Source organism: Teleopsis dalmanni, chromosome 2, assembly GCF_002237135.1.
Source record: "Teleopsis dalmanni isolate 2A chromosome 2, ASM223713v2, whole genome shotgun sequence".
Taxonomy (NCBI): Eukaryota; Metazoa; Arthropoda; class Insecta; order Diptera; family Diopsidae; genus Teleopsis; species Teleopsis dalmanni.
Window position 1 is genome coordinate 180,783,801 of NC_051847.1, and position 15,203 is coordinate 180,799,003.

The 15,203-nt window shown below is 30.1% G+C and overlaps 1 protein-coding gene across 2 annotated transcripts; it reads right to left on the bottom strand.

Annotated features, from left to right (window-relative positions):
* Positions 1-7,107: 7,107 nt before the first annotated feature.
* On the bottom strand, positions 7,108-9,417 carry LOC119684117. 2 transcript variants are annotated; one of them, XR_005252713.1, is made up of 5 exons: positions 9,308-9,417; positions 8,946-9,233; positions 8,859-8,882; positions 7,477-7,659; positions 7,108-7,406 (listed from the first exon to the last, which is right to left on the bottom strand). XR_005252713.1 is itself a non-coding variant. In XM_038098074.1 (4 exons), exons 1-4 carry the CDS (start codon positions 9,327-9,329, stop codon positions 7,598-7,600), a joined length of 396 nt encoding a protein of 131 aa, XP_037954002.1. In that variant the 5' UTR covers positions 9,330-9,417; the 3' UTR covers positions 7,435-7,597. The 2 variants fall into 2 exon arrangements, 1 of the variants encoding a protein (XP_037954002.1); XM_038098074.1 differs by lacking the exon at positions 7,108-7,406 and having other exon boundaries at positions 7,435-7,659.
* Between the last annotated feature and the right edge of the window lie 5,786 nt (positions 9,418-15,203).

Below are 15,203 nucleotides of genomic sequence, written 5' to 3' on the forward strand. Positions count from 1 at the left end.
ACTTAATATATTATAATGTGTGCTTAGATTTTAATATATATGTATATTTTGAAAGATTTTATATATGTGCTATTATATTTTTAATAAAATTTTGCCAATGGCAGAATTTCGTTTAAACAAAAGAAAGAAAAATGTGTGAACGAACGCACTTTGCTTGGCTGTCAGATGTGCGCTTAAGCCAAAGCCAAAGCCGTTGCGTAGGATGGTGGATTAATGCTTAGATTAATATGTAATGGGTATGTAAATAGTAGGAGCAGGGGCGAACTTCCAATTAAAATAGGTCTACACTTATTCAAAAATATGGTGAAGTATGTACGCAGTTTTTTTTTGTTCGTTTCTTTATCTTTTTGTGCATTTTTGCCAACGGTTATTTCACATTTCAACTTTGCGTGACAAATAATTTGCACCCACGCATTTTATTCCGTACTTTTATGTATAATTCTCATTCTTTCAAATAAAAGAAACTTTGACAGTAGAAAATATATTACACATGATATGGTACATAATACAAAGAAGAAGTCTTTTATAAGTTCCAAATATTAGAAAGAGAAATATTGCAACGTCTATTTGAATACTTTTGAGTAACTTAGTGTTAAAAATATCACAACAAATTCTTTGATTTTGACAGTATATATTTTTATTAATAATACTATGCAATGCCATACAAAGTATTATAATTAAAGACCAGAAAGCACTTCGAACTGAACAGATCTATTATGCTAATAGTGGGGCGCTATAATTTGTAGAAATTGTAGTATAGTAATTCGCTACGAGTTTCGTAAGAAACGATGATCTAGCGATCATCTGCTTAGAGAACAGGAGAAACTAGAAAATGCTTATCCATAAAACTTTTTAAAATCTTGTATTCTTTGAACACTTTGTATACTTTGAATATACTGAATCATTTTATATGGAACTCTGCAGAAATCGCCCAGCTAACAAAGAGTACAAGTATCCAGATGGCTCAGAGAGGAATCAACATGAACTCACTTTTTATTAATAGTTCTGAAACCTAATTACGAAGAAATAAAAAAGTGACAACGTTTTGAATCGATAAATCTAGAGTTACTCTTGCTTTGTTATCTTTTGCTTGAATTTTTGAAGATCCTATAAAGAAGATGTCTTTCGAACACTATCATGGTTATTTCTTGTCCTGCAACAAGTTCAATGCTTCTGTGCCACAAATTACATTTTGAATCACATGTTGGATGAGTGACCTATATAGAGTTACTTTTGTCGATCAAAAAAGCATTTTATCTGCTAGTTACATATTGCTTAGTAGCACTTATTACTTATTGACTTACTTAAATGGTAAAAATAACGTTTTATCTGGTTTATTGCTACGTAATATTGCTATTAAGGAGTCTTGGGAATTTATATATATACAATAGAAAATATATATAATAAATTATAGAATAATATAATTTAACAATTAAAAATAAAAATATAATTAATTAATTCAATTATTCTACAGCTGGTTTATGATTTCGTTCTAATATAAACACAGCAAGTAAATTGGTTAATACAATTTTCACAGCAAATTAACAAAACTCCAGAAAAATACGCGAACATAAAAGTCAAGTTCTGCTTTGGATCAGTTGGTTAAGGTGCGCTGACTCTGAGCTTCAAATTTGGTAGGGCACAAGTTCGATTCCTGGTACTTGCAGTTTTAAAAAATTATTTAGGAATAATTAAATACAACAATTATTTTCAAGTCCACTTATGATGGGTATTTGACAATACTGTATGGTCAGCCGTACAGTATATATTAATTAATTATACATTAATTAAAATAATATAAAATGAATTTTTGTTGTTATAGTTCACTAATGTTCGAAAAATCTTTTTATAGAATAACATATATAAAATTCCCATCGTTTATTTTAGGATATGCAGGGATAGTTTAGGATATAATACCTCATCAATGGACGCAGTGTGATGAAGCAGTTAATGTTAGAGCTTGCCAAAATACAATATGTTATAATAGATTTGTTTTAAGCCTAATTATTATGAATAAAATTAACTGCAATTTCGGTTTAAATAAAAATTTATTTTAAAACTTAATTTAAATTATAATGTAATACTTTTTTGTATATTAAGTATTAAAAATTCTTAAGTGTAAAAAACAAGTTCCCAGAATCGTTTCATGAATATTAAACTGCAAATTGCAATTGAGTTTTGTAATAAATAATAAAATCTATGTATTAAAATTATTAAGTCCCTTTTCTTTGCCTAACACTGAACTTCCTGTTTCCTTTTCATAAATTAAGCACAAATCTGTGTAGTCGAGCTGGTCAAGTCTATATTTTGTGCTAAATTAAATTTTATAATAAAGTAAACAGTTTAAATCACAAACATTTCCTGTGTTTAGTGCTTGTTCCTGTGCCAGCCCACTTATTTAGAGCTGCCCGCCAGGCGCTTCTGGTTTGCGGGCTCGCTTCAACAATGTTCTAAATATGTTGCTGCCGCTGCTGCTGCTGCTACTCAAACTGCTTCCAATTTGTGTGGCAATGTGAGTCTTGTGGCTTGTTAAACTTTCACATTAGAACGGAAGTAGAACTCGATTCGTGAGATTGCACCAAAAGCCAGGCAAATGCCAGGTAAGCAAATGCAACAGCAACAGCAACAACAACAACAACAGTAACATCAACAATTGCAACAACTTCAGCATTATTTCCAGTGAAATGCTTCCGAACAAATACTGGAAGACAGAAAGAAGTTTGGCAAGAACATTTGGTAGCGGCATTAACCAATTCTCCAGTGCTGCAGTTCTCCAGTGTTGGTTAATGGACAAACAGCAACAACAGCAAAATTAAGTGGCCATAACTCGAGCTGTTATGACACTTAAAGGCAGGAAGTTTGTCTATCTGTGCATGTAGTTGTGATTACCAACTACAACTGTTGCTGCTGCTATTACTGCTGTTGTTAGTGTTGTTGTTGTTGTTGTTGTTGTTGCTGTTACTATTCTTGTTGTTGTTGGCTTGCATTACATGGTGAAAAATATCTGATTTTCAGCTGTCAAATTGATAATAAAACGGATGTGAGGCTTAGAGCCAACTGGAAATCGTTTCCGTTTTATGCTTTCATACCAGAAAAAGACTTAAATTAAAAAACCCAAAAAAAAGTGAAGAAAAGAAAGTCAGTAAATAATTTTATTTGAAAAATTGTTTATTAATAGAAAAAGTTATCGAAGCAAAATTTATAACACACAAATAATTAGAAAATCCGGGGTTTTTCTGTGGTCTGGCGTACAAGAAAAACTCGCCCATATCAGTTCTTTTAATTAAAGAAGCGGAAGTTCACATGAAGTTAAGTCGTAAGGATAAAAACTTGATTTTAAATAATTGTCTTAAAAAATCTAATAACAATGTTAACTTATGTATGAGGAATTGTCAGTGTCACGCGAGTCGTTTAGCAGTCACTTAATGCAGTATTTCTCTGAAAAGTGGTAAGCAAGCACTTAACACTTAAGTCAAGTTTATGGTATAATTGTGTTTTCTATTTTATTATGAAAAAAAATTTCATGAATACTTGTGCATTTTCTTTAACAAGTTACAATGATCACAAATCCCCACTCCAACTTAATCTAGCCTAACAATGATTACATATTAGCCCACAAAAATCTTTCAAGCAATTAATTAGTTTTTTGTTTTTTTTTTTGCATTTTTTGGTGCTGTTAGCTGTCACTTCATGCCACTTTAATATATATATTTGAGGTAAGTACAAAAGTTAACTTTGTAAACAATTTATTTAAAATAAAATTAATTCAATTTAATAAAATAATTTTTAGAGTGATGTTTCTACAACACCACGTCGTTTTTTTTGTAATTTTTTTTTTTTATATTAGCTGGCACTTTTTCCACTTTAACCTAATTTTTTTTAGCTATGTTTTGCACTAATTGCATAGGTCACTAAAAAAATAAAAAATCCACTTTATAATTGATATAAGTACGAATTACTAAGGAAATTTTTAAAGTGATAATTCTACTATACCACTTTTAATTTTTTGATTGTGCTTTTTTGGTGCTGTTAGCTTTAATGTATTTTTTTGAGCTACGTTAAACACTAATTGCTTAAGCAACGAAATTAAAAAGGTTTATTTTGTAATTGATATGAATTGAATTTAGTAAAGCAATTATTGTGCAGATTGATGATTTTAATGTTTTTAATCATTTAATTGTTTTAGTCTGCGGTCCTTTATGAAGCTTTTTCAAACCTAAAATTAATGCGTGGTTGGAGAGATAAGCTCAGACTGATTGGGGTAATACACTTGCCTGCAGATAAGCTAAAGAATCCATGCCGTACTTATCAAAAGCCAAAACTAGGGAGTTACATATGCTGAACAGAACTTATGAACATACGCTGGCATCAGACTTGTCACAGGGTTTCTCACTGGGCATTGCAGAGTTAAAAAACACTAATTGCATAAGCCAATGAAGAGGTTTCTTTTGGTATTATTAGATATTATTAGAGCCGATAGCTGCAGACTTTGTTGTGAAGAAGAAGAAACAGCAGAACACATTTTGTGTCACTATGATAGTCTCGCCAGACTTATACTTCGGTACTTATCCACTTATAACAGAACTAGGCAACAACTCTCCAAAGGACATAGTGGTGTTCTTAACTGTTACTCGTCTACGAAACTAAAGTGGGTATGTCAGAATAATCCTTAAAGGATGCAGTAACGTGGTGACAAGTTCCCAACCCGTTTTAAAATCTAATCTGTGTAATTTCTTATGAAAAATATATGATTTTTAATGGTTAACTAATAGTTCTTTAACTAAATGTTGTACTAAGTAAGCAAAAGATATTCATTTAAATTTATTTAACGTCAATTTTAGTTAAAATTAGAACTATTTGGCATTTACCAAATAGATTTGACACTAAAATTAAAGTAATTAAGAGTAAACTGCTCTTTTCAATAGAAATCCAGTGAAATTCATTGCATGCAATTTTGTTTCAAATTTGAAATAATTCGTTAAAGAAATATGAACTATTTCTTCAAGCTACAACCTATGCAAATCATAGCTAAGACCTTCAAAATATTTTTGCCAATAAAATAAACAAGCGCTGACAAACTGACGTGACCAAGGTTTGCATTGACTCCAAAACGTAGAGCGGCTCGACGCCCAGCTTCAGTTCTCCGGTATGGCCGTGTACAAAGTTCAGTAACCAAGCCAAGTAAATTTGCCAAGTAAATTTGCCAAGCCTTCATTTTGTGTGCAAATAACGACGAAGTGCATGAAAATTGAAAATTAATTTTAAGCAAACCAAAAATAAAGGTTAATTTTCCAGTAAATTGCCAAATTAACCTTGAGCATAATTCGCGCATTTTCACGAATAGCTTAAGATATTATTTTTGTTTGTTAGCTTTTGTTTTTGTAGATGCATTTTACAAATGTTCGTTTACGAAAATACATACAGCAACAACAACAATAACAACAACAAGAATAACTATAGCAACAACAATAAAATATATATTATTAATTTTTTGAACTGAACCTTGCTCTCGATTTTCGCATGAATGCCTCTGAAAGACACAAAAATGCAAAAATAACAACAGCAACAACAACAACAACACCAACAACAAATAAGACTACAATAAGAAAATTTTTACAAACAAAAAAAATAATTGAAAAAAAAATATTTTTACAAAATTTAAATTGTAGTCGAATTTCGTTCCAAACTGCACTTCGTACGTTGTTGTTTAATGCAACGCCGTTTCGCCAACAACAACAACAACAACAACTGCAGCTCACTGCAGCAGCACAAGTAACTCAACACAACAACCATACTAACGTAATAAATGTGAGTTTCGTTCTATAGAGAAATTTGCATGTTGAATGAACAAATTAACAGTTGATAGACTTAAATGAAATTGGTACTCGAATTGCATTTGCATTCCTCATAGCTAAGAGAACGATACGATCTACTCAGTGAGTTAAGCACAATAGGTGTGCGCAAAAACAAACTGAGCGAGCGCTTTACATCTGAGCTTAATTGAGCGTACGACTGATTTATTAATTCACTCACGCACACACAAGCTCGCTCTCACACATGCGCACGTCACTCAAATCATAAAGTTTCTGCCGGCCTCTTCACATATGCAAAGTTTTTGCTTAATGTCAAGTGTAAAGCTGTTGTAATTATAATAGATATAGCCATATTCACCACTGATTTCGAAATTCACCATGAATTATGAGTTTAATTAAATAAAACACATACATACACTTGCGCTTTCTATTATCACCACACCACACCACATCACACACCACCAATGTCAACGCACATTGTAATAAATTCACCAAAGTGCAGCTCGCACTCTGTTCCTACACACACACATATTCAGCGTCGTCGGTTTTATTCTTGCATATAAATTGCATCTTAAAGATGCAGCATGCAATTTTTACGATTTTTCTTATTTTGTATATTTTGGTCTGCAGAATCATTTTTTTTTCTTTCGTTCCAACTCTTTTGTTGTATCCCTTTTTTGATTGATATTTCTTATGCACATTATTTTATATTCTCCTTTGTGTGTTATTTATTTATTATTTTTTATTTGTTTGCCTGCATTTCGTTGTGCAGCTAGTAGTGACGTATTTGCCCAAAAATGCATTCAAAAAGGTTTTTTTTTATTGCATTATTGCATTATTTCTTCCAAAGTTTTGTTGATATGCGTTTTTTTTGTTTGTTTTTTCTTTCAAAAATGCAGCCGCAATGAATGCAGTTTTTGTGCATTGCAGTTTCGGTTGTTGCCGTTGTGTTGTTTATGCAATTTTGTGCATTTTTATCCTTTAAATCCAAAAGGGTGGATTTGTGCGCTTTTGTCTTGGGCTGAATTTATATATATTTTTTTTTATTTTTATTTTAATTTAAATTTTGTTTTTTTTGCATGTTTTTTTATTGAAATTCGAGTGTCGCCGTCTTGTTAGGAAATTGTGGTTAGTGCCTTAGTTGATACTTATCTTATGTAAATAAATGTCCTAATAATGTCCTTGACAACAATTTTTTTACGAATAAAAAATAATTTTTTACTATCATATTTAATCGTTATGGTAGAAGGTAGAAGATAGAAAGAAAATGCATTCGGTTCTCTTCAACTCCAGATAAGCGAAATTCTAATAATGTATTGAGAATATACCGAAATACTGTAAAGTAAATTGAGAACTCAAAATTTGTTTTCAATTTTAGATATTTGTGTGCTAAAGTAATTTCCATTAACTATTTCTTCTCTTTCAATATATTTAAAGTAATTAGTTTTTTTAGAAAATTTAAGCCGAAATGGCAGTTTTATCAGCCATTAAATTTTTTTCTTACCCTCTTCCATTTTTTCAATTTTTTAGAGCTTAATTACTACTAAAACAAGGTGCCGTTTGAAAATTTTGTTTTTATTCATATTTTTTGACCTATTTAATAAAATTATTATTTTCATACTTTTATTTTTATTTATTTGATGCAATTAGCTGGCATACTCACATTGATTGTTTTATTATCCGTAAGATAAGTTGAGCATATAGTATTGATCTTTCCCGCTCATTTCGATTAAAAGAGGTAATTGAAAATAGTAAAGGAAATAACATATCTAATTTAAAAATTATTAATTCCACTCAGGTGTATATAATTTACGTTTCGTCTTTTCACCGTTAATTTTGGGACCATCTATTAAGATTAAAAATATATCAAGATATATTAAAACTGAATTTAAATAAATTTAAGTCATAAATACGAAAATCTTAACAGAAAAAAATTTTTAAAATGACTTTTTTGGTCTTTAAGAGAATATTATTCTAAAGAATTATTTATTTGACAAATATAACATTAATTATGATTTTATTTTCAAAAAAAAATATATAATATAGTGATAAATCAAAACTAAAGGCAAAATAAAATGAATAAATAATAAGTCCAGTTAAAAGTTGTCCAGTTGTGTGACCCTATATAACTCAACTCTTCAAAAGTTCATTGGATTACTTATAGTTTAATCTTTTGTTCATTAAGAAGTAATATGCTGAAAAAAATAATGAAAAGTGTGAGACCGAGAAATGTGTAGTCAGATTTATTGAATACATTTCTAATACTACATAATTCATCGCAATGATATTCTTTCCCTGCACTAAATTTTATTTTAATAGTCCCTATATTATATTTAATAGTCGCTATATTATAATGAAACAGGGACATATAACAAATAAAAGTCACGATCTGGTTTTATATTCTTTTGGTAGGTACTAGAATGTACAGAACCTACATTATACCAAAACAGCTATTTCTGAAAATATTACAACCAAAAACAAACACTTTCCTAAGTTTAACTGGGATTAATACTAATCTGCTTACGTCCGTCAATATAAGTCATTGCTTATAAGGTAGACAAGCGGTTAAGTTGGGTGCCACAATAGGGACTTGTAAAGAAATTATTAGAAAGAAGACATGGAAGATCTATTAAACAATGTAAGATTGCTTATTTTTTTCAAATCTTCTTAAATATTTGATTTTGCAAAATGAGCAGAATTGGGTACAATTAAATTAATGAACCTAGTAAAGTTTGTCATAAAAACCAGATGATTTGTAAGAGGAAGTTGATGAGTTAAAATAAATTAGCCACTGATATCGTAATGGGCACTAGACCTAAGCAAATTTCAGTACTTTTTATATCCTGTAATAAAATGTCCTATCTAAGTTTGCTTGAAAGAGACAAATTCTAATATAATTCTACTTAAGTCCTGAACTATTTCCTAAATTTATAGTTATATAGTCTATTTAAACTAATTTTGTATTAAATTCTTTTACTATTTTGTTGCAATTAAATGATGTCTTAATGTCGGATTGATTTAAATAAATTTGCTCTAAATACTTACTAACATTACTACTGAGTGGCTCATCTATAGAAGAGAAAAATAATAATAGTAACTAAGTATTACAGAAATATAATAACTGTTTCTTACGTAAATTAAAATTATATCCAAAATGTTTCTCTTGATTCTCTGTTGCGACCTGCTCTTCCGCTCTTCTTTTTGTTTCTAGATTTAAAGCTTTGATATTATTTAAGATGGTTTTGTTTATGTTTGGGTAAACTATCTCTTCAGCAGCTTTACTGTCTGTCTTCCTCTGAGGTTTTTGTTTTTTTTGCCCTTTACGTTTACGTGCAGTCCCATTTTTCACTTCATCATTATTGATTACAGCTTCTAAAATAGGTGGACCACTTTCCTGTCTTATTTTTTGTCTTGTGGTCACTATATAAATAAAAAATTTTTTGATTTAAAATTCCTCAAAAAAACCTAATTTTATTCTTTTCTATTTTACTTACTAGAATGTATACTTTTTCCCATTTTTTAGAAAGGAGTTTCTAAAAAATTATCTGCTTCAAAAAAAAAAGATAGAAGTTATCAATTATTAGTTCAAAGAACTAAGATAACTAAATGGTTTTTTAAATATTAGAATATGATTTTTGACGTATGTCATGAAAAATGTTATAATAAAAAAAATCGATTGCTTTGTTAAAATTATTTATCGAAAATATTATCGTGAAGTAATTGGCAACTTGTAGTGCCTGAACTATAGTAATCGTAGCAGTAATAGTAGTAATAATAGTTGTAATAATAGTAGTAGAAATAGTATTACTACTTACAGATGTGATTGGGATAACAGTGTTGGATAAGACTGTTTTAGTGCGTTTTTGGTTGAAACATTTAATATAGGATACCTTGCGGTTTTGGTAAAGCTATAGTATCTATCCTTCGTTTTAATGTAACACAAATTGGAATATCCAAATTATAAAAAACATATATTTTTAATTGAAATTTTGCTACTAGTTTAACCATCCAATTGTACGCACGTATATCTTTTATTCAATAACTTATACAGCTTATCAAATGAGTCAATGGACTGTTTGTCCTTAAATATTTTCCTGAAAGAAATTTAATAAGCTTCTATAGCTTATTAAATGACAGTTTGATTACAAACTTATACATTAGTTTTTATATAAATTTCTGTATGCCCACGTTAGTTGCGTTACGACTATCGAAGACGTCCTGAGGTAGATGCTACAATGGTACCGATGGTAGATATCTTTAACAATGTGGGATATAGTAAACGTGCCCATCACGAAGAACAACATCTGGTGTTCCTTACATTAACTTAAAAACACTTTTGTAGCCAGAATTTTAGCAAGTGGGGAGAGAGGGTAGATATATTAGAAAGTATTTATTTTGATAGCATTTTTGCAGTACATTATGCGTTGATCATATCGTCAAGGTAGGAATCTACCTGAAGATACGCCACTATTCATTTGTTATTTTTTATAACGCATTATTAAATATACTCCCCAATGTATTTGCCCATCATTTTAGATAACCACTGAACCAATTATGTTCAGTTCCATTTCAATGATGTTCATGTAGATGTCTTCGAAAAACATCTCATAACTTATCAAAAATATAAATTGTGTTACCTCATTTATTTATCAATCATTTTGTTTTCCAATAGTGTTTGGATCCATTTCCGTGAGATCAACTAAGATGTCTTCAACAGCCTTGTGAATGGTCAACTATTATTGTTCAGTTGTATTTGTCCCAAAGGGTGTTCTAGGTATTAGTAGAGGTGTTCTCTATAAGTAACCAGAAGATTATCTATCATCTAAAAGTAATATGAAACATAATATTAATAGAACTATGAATGCAAATAAATAGGCGTAAGTGTTGAAGAGTTACGCCGCTATATTAAAATATTATCACTATATTAAAAGCTATATTAAAAGCAAAATATCTTCTATTCAAAAAGATTTCGTGTAGATTTAAACGTTTATATTGTAACTAAAATTCCATATAAACTTTTCGTTCCTGTAATCTGTGTAAAGTTTCAATCAATCAATTTATAATTTAATCCATCGCTGTAAAATTATGTGTAGCTCCAATCACAAATCCAAATTCACTTATCTTGTTTTAATAGTAATTTTTATAAAACAAAAGAGAATAGACTAAATATTCTGTAAATTTTTATCTATATAATTTCTTTTCCTACAACAAATTTACAAAAATATATTGAATGTTTAAGTAAACTGAATGTGCTACTAATTTTAATTTTAATTGTCTGTGACAATTAGAATTGATCCAATCTTCTATAACCGAATTCGGTCTGAATGTCTTTAATGATGAGCTGAAGCATGAATGAGCGCATAGATTTTAACATGATTTATTAACATTAAAATATATGAATAAAACTCAAGATAAGGACATCCTTTAAAAGTGAAATCCATTTGTGCTCTCTTAAATACACATTTTAGGAGTCTATAATTGTTCGGGGCATGATTCATCCATGGTTACATTTAATAATTAAGCATCAATTTTCTTTTTTAAACTCAAGTTAATTTTTTATTTTATAAAGCAGATTTCGGGAGACTGGATCTAACTTTCGAATACATTCCAAATCATGATGGACTTATTCATAATCGTATTTAACAGTTCTGTTAGTTAACAGAAGCTTTCAAGTAACATTCATATAACTTTCTGGTAATGGTCAGAGTTTGTCTTTTAGTTTTTTATTTGTCATTTTCGTTGTTCTTTTACTTATCATTGTTTAGCAATATGAATATATTGAATTTAAAAATAAGTTAATTTTAAAAAATAATAAAAATCAACATTTTTAAAGTAAAATATATCGTTATAAATTGTTTAGGTTAAATGCCGGCTAAGTTAGTTTTTTCTTTATAGTTCTTATAGTTCCTTGTTGTATAAAACAGTTTTTGAAAGCTTGAATTTGTCTTTCGAATATACTCCAAATTATGATCGACTCATAATCTTGTTTAACAGTTCTCTTAGTTAACAGTAACAATTAGATAACAGATAGGGAAGATTCAGATAAGTATTTTTTACTTTTCATTATTTTTTTATTTTTTTATTATGTTGAAGTTATTTGAGCTAGTGCACTTGAGCACTTTTACTCTTTTTTAAGTCGAGGTATTTTCAAAACCCCTCTTTACGCCTTGACTGGATTATTGTTTATTACTTCATCAGACTAAACAATAATTGACCTCAGATCTGCATACCTCCCCGAGGAGCCTGTAACCATTCTGAGATTTGATAACGCGGTGTTGGTAAGTCTGTCAGTTTTCGTAAATAATTTCATGGCTCTATCCTTTCTGTATTTTTTGATGGGATCTTGATGTCCCTGAGAATTTCATTCGTCCTAATGTACCATGGTACTTTGAAAAGTCTTCTCAGAGCCTGGCTTTGTGCAATTTCTAGCTGGCAAATAGTAGTGTTTAAAGCTTTGCTAAACGCTACACATCCATATAGAAGTGACAGACGAATTATTTGGTTATATAACAGATTCCTGTTCTTAGCATTGAAATTTTAATTTCTGAATAGCGGTTGGATGTGATAAAGAATTTTGGCACAGCTAATTATTCTCAGTTGAACATGCTTAAGCCTTGAGAAACGTTTGACCAACGTGATCCCGGGATATTTAACGCTATCCTCCTAGTTTATTATCATATCACCCACTCTCACTCTCGACGGATTCTGTCTCCACTTACGCGTTAGTCTTACAGCCTTAGTTTTTTCTTTATTTCTTTTATATTATTGTTTATAAATTTTAAAATATTTAAATTTGAAAAAAAAATTAATATCAATATATAATAATTATAATAATTTTAATTTAAAAGTAAAAACACATCGTTATCAATATTTTTAGTAAAATGCCGGTTCCCTACTTTGAAGATATAAAAGAAGTGAGTATTAAAGAAGAAAAGAGAAAGATAATAAGTGGAATATTTTAATTGAAGGAAGAAAGTCTTAATTAAAAATCATTGAACTTGCTAAAGTGCAACCCTTACCAGCAGCTTCCCCCGCCCGCACTTTTAGCGAATTTAAGTGAGTCAAAATATCTTCAACTCAGTCTCGTCCACTTTCAAGTTGTAAATATGACGCAGTACAACTGAATTTTTTCAGTTTTTTTATTTTTTTTTTTAATTTTCATTTTCGTTGCTTTTTGTTTACAATTTCTACACAATTTTTGTCATTTTCTTTTATTATATTAAATGTTTTCGTTTTTTTTTTTTTGCAATTCCTACTTTATTAGTATAATTTTTGCATTATTTTTTAATTCATCATTCGTACAGAAAAAAAAAAATAATATTACAAAAAAAAGTTTTTTTTACGAAAAGTGCATGTGCAACGAGCCAACCGCTCAGCTTGTCAGTCAGTTGCATTTGTGCACGTTTTGCGCTACGTTCTGCCGCCGCAATGTTACAAGCTTTATAACAAATACTCGTAATATAGAAGCAAAAGAAAACAAGAAAAGAAAAAGAAAAACTTAAATATTTAGTCTATAAGAAATAAAGCTCGTCCGTTACAAATTAAAGCAATCGCCTGAGATACGTTTGTCAACACAAACAAACATAGAATAAATAACTGTTGAGCCAAAATTTTAAGATTTCCAGTAGAAAATTCTGTAAAAAAATAGCGAATGCGAAAAAATTGAATGAAACATACGTCGCGTTACAATTTTTGAGTGTAAATAATATATAATGCAACAGTGGGAGCGTAATTTAAGTGCAGCACCGGCAACAATAGCAGCAGCAGTAGCAGCAACGGCAGCAGCAAACGCAGTAGCAGAAGTCCATGCTGAGTAATATTCTATTTTGAAGTAAAAAACGTGAGTGAGAAAAACAGCGTGTAAAAAAAATTTAAGCTGAGTTAATTTTCGTATGAAAACTCTTAAACATATAAACACATAGACAATGCACTTTTTTTCCTGCTGTAAGTTTTGCTTTACCCCTTACATGCCAATGCGCTAGCTGTGTGCATTTCTGAGCATTATTAATGAGCAAAATAATGTGGTGAACTTTTTTGCAGACTTTTTTTTTGTTTTTGATTTTGGTGTAAATGTATTAGTCGAACTTGGTGAGTGGACGTAGTTTGAGTATGAGCTTAACGCTGTGTTCTTGTTGTTGTGCGCCTGACATGTTGCTACGCTAGCGTAGTTTCCTACTTACAGGAGAATTTTTATAAGTTAACTGCATGAAGTTAGCTTGCTAATATGAGCTTAACTGAGCGCTCAGCAGCAGTGTTGCCGCGTTGCTGTATTGCTGTGTTATTGGCATAATTCTTCCGACACATTTTTAATTTTTAAATATAAAATTATAAAAAAAAGAGAAGAAAAATAATATTTGTTTATAGTTCTAGTTTTACTCAAAACTATACTATATAAGTATTTTGTTGCTTTTTTTTGGTAAGAACATTAACATAGTTAAGCAATGGCGGGAGTATAAAAGTTTAGAACTTTACTCAGGCTATTGAGGACTGACTGACTGATACTATTAAGTTCTAGGGCGACTTGCATGTTTGAATGAATGAATGAATGAGTTACATTCTGCTTGCATTGTATTGCCAACCAATACATAGAAAAGCCGGCATTTTTATCTGTCCGCACGTATCTTGGCGTTGTAACTGTGATAGCTGCTCAATCTTTGGCGATAATGTCGCTCTTTAGTGACTCTTTAAAGGAATGAGTTTTTTATTTGGGCTTTTTTTAATACATTTTTAAATTAAAAATATTTTTTAAGAGAATTTGGCATTATTTCATTTGCGATTTTTGAGTTGGTTTTGCAAAAAGAAGAGTTTGTTGTAAGTAGCTGAGGAGATTGTTCATTGCATTTGATATATATGATTATTTGGTATTGTTGTTGTTGTTGTTGTTTAGAACGTAGTTGTGGTCTGGGCTTTTTGGTTTGTTTTTGCTAGAGAACAGAATTGCACAACTACGAATACAGGTTGACTACTAGTATAGCATAGAGTATAAATATTGTTAGCTTTAAGTCTGGCCGACTACGACATATGCAGGAATTTTTATATTTGTCGGACATATAAAATGCTTTTGTTGTACTCGTTCGTTCGCTAGCTCACTCGCACGTAGTGGTGCGCCTCAGCTTTGGCTAATGTCTTGTCATATTGTAGTTTGTTGACAGTGGTCGCGGTGTAAGTTTTTTTTTTACCCTACTTCATCATCATCTTTACAACTTCTCAGTTTATGTGCGTTTAGGAGCAGCAAAACATAAGAAGTACAAGTAAAAAAAAAAACCAACAAAAAAATTTTAAAAAAAAGTTTATTATAAAAAAAGTTTATTAAAATTACAAAACGAGAGATAATGAAAAAGAAAATACATTAAACGTAAGAAAGTGTTATGTGCCCTAGAAGTGTAGGAA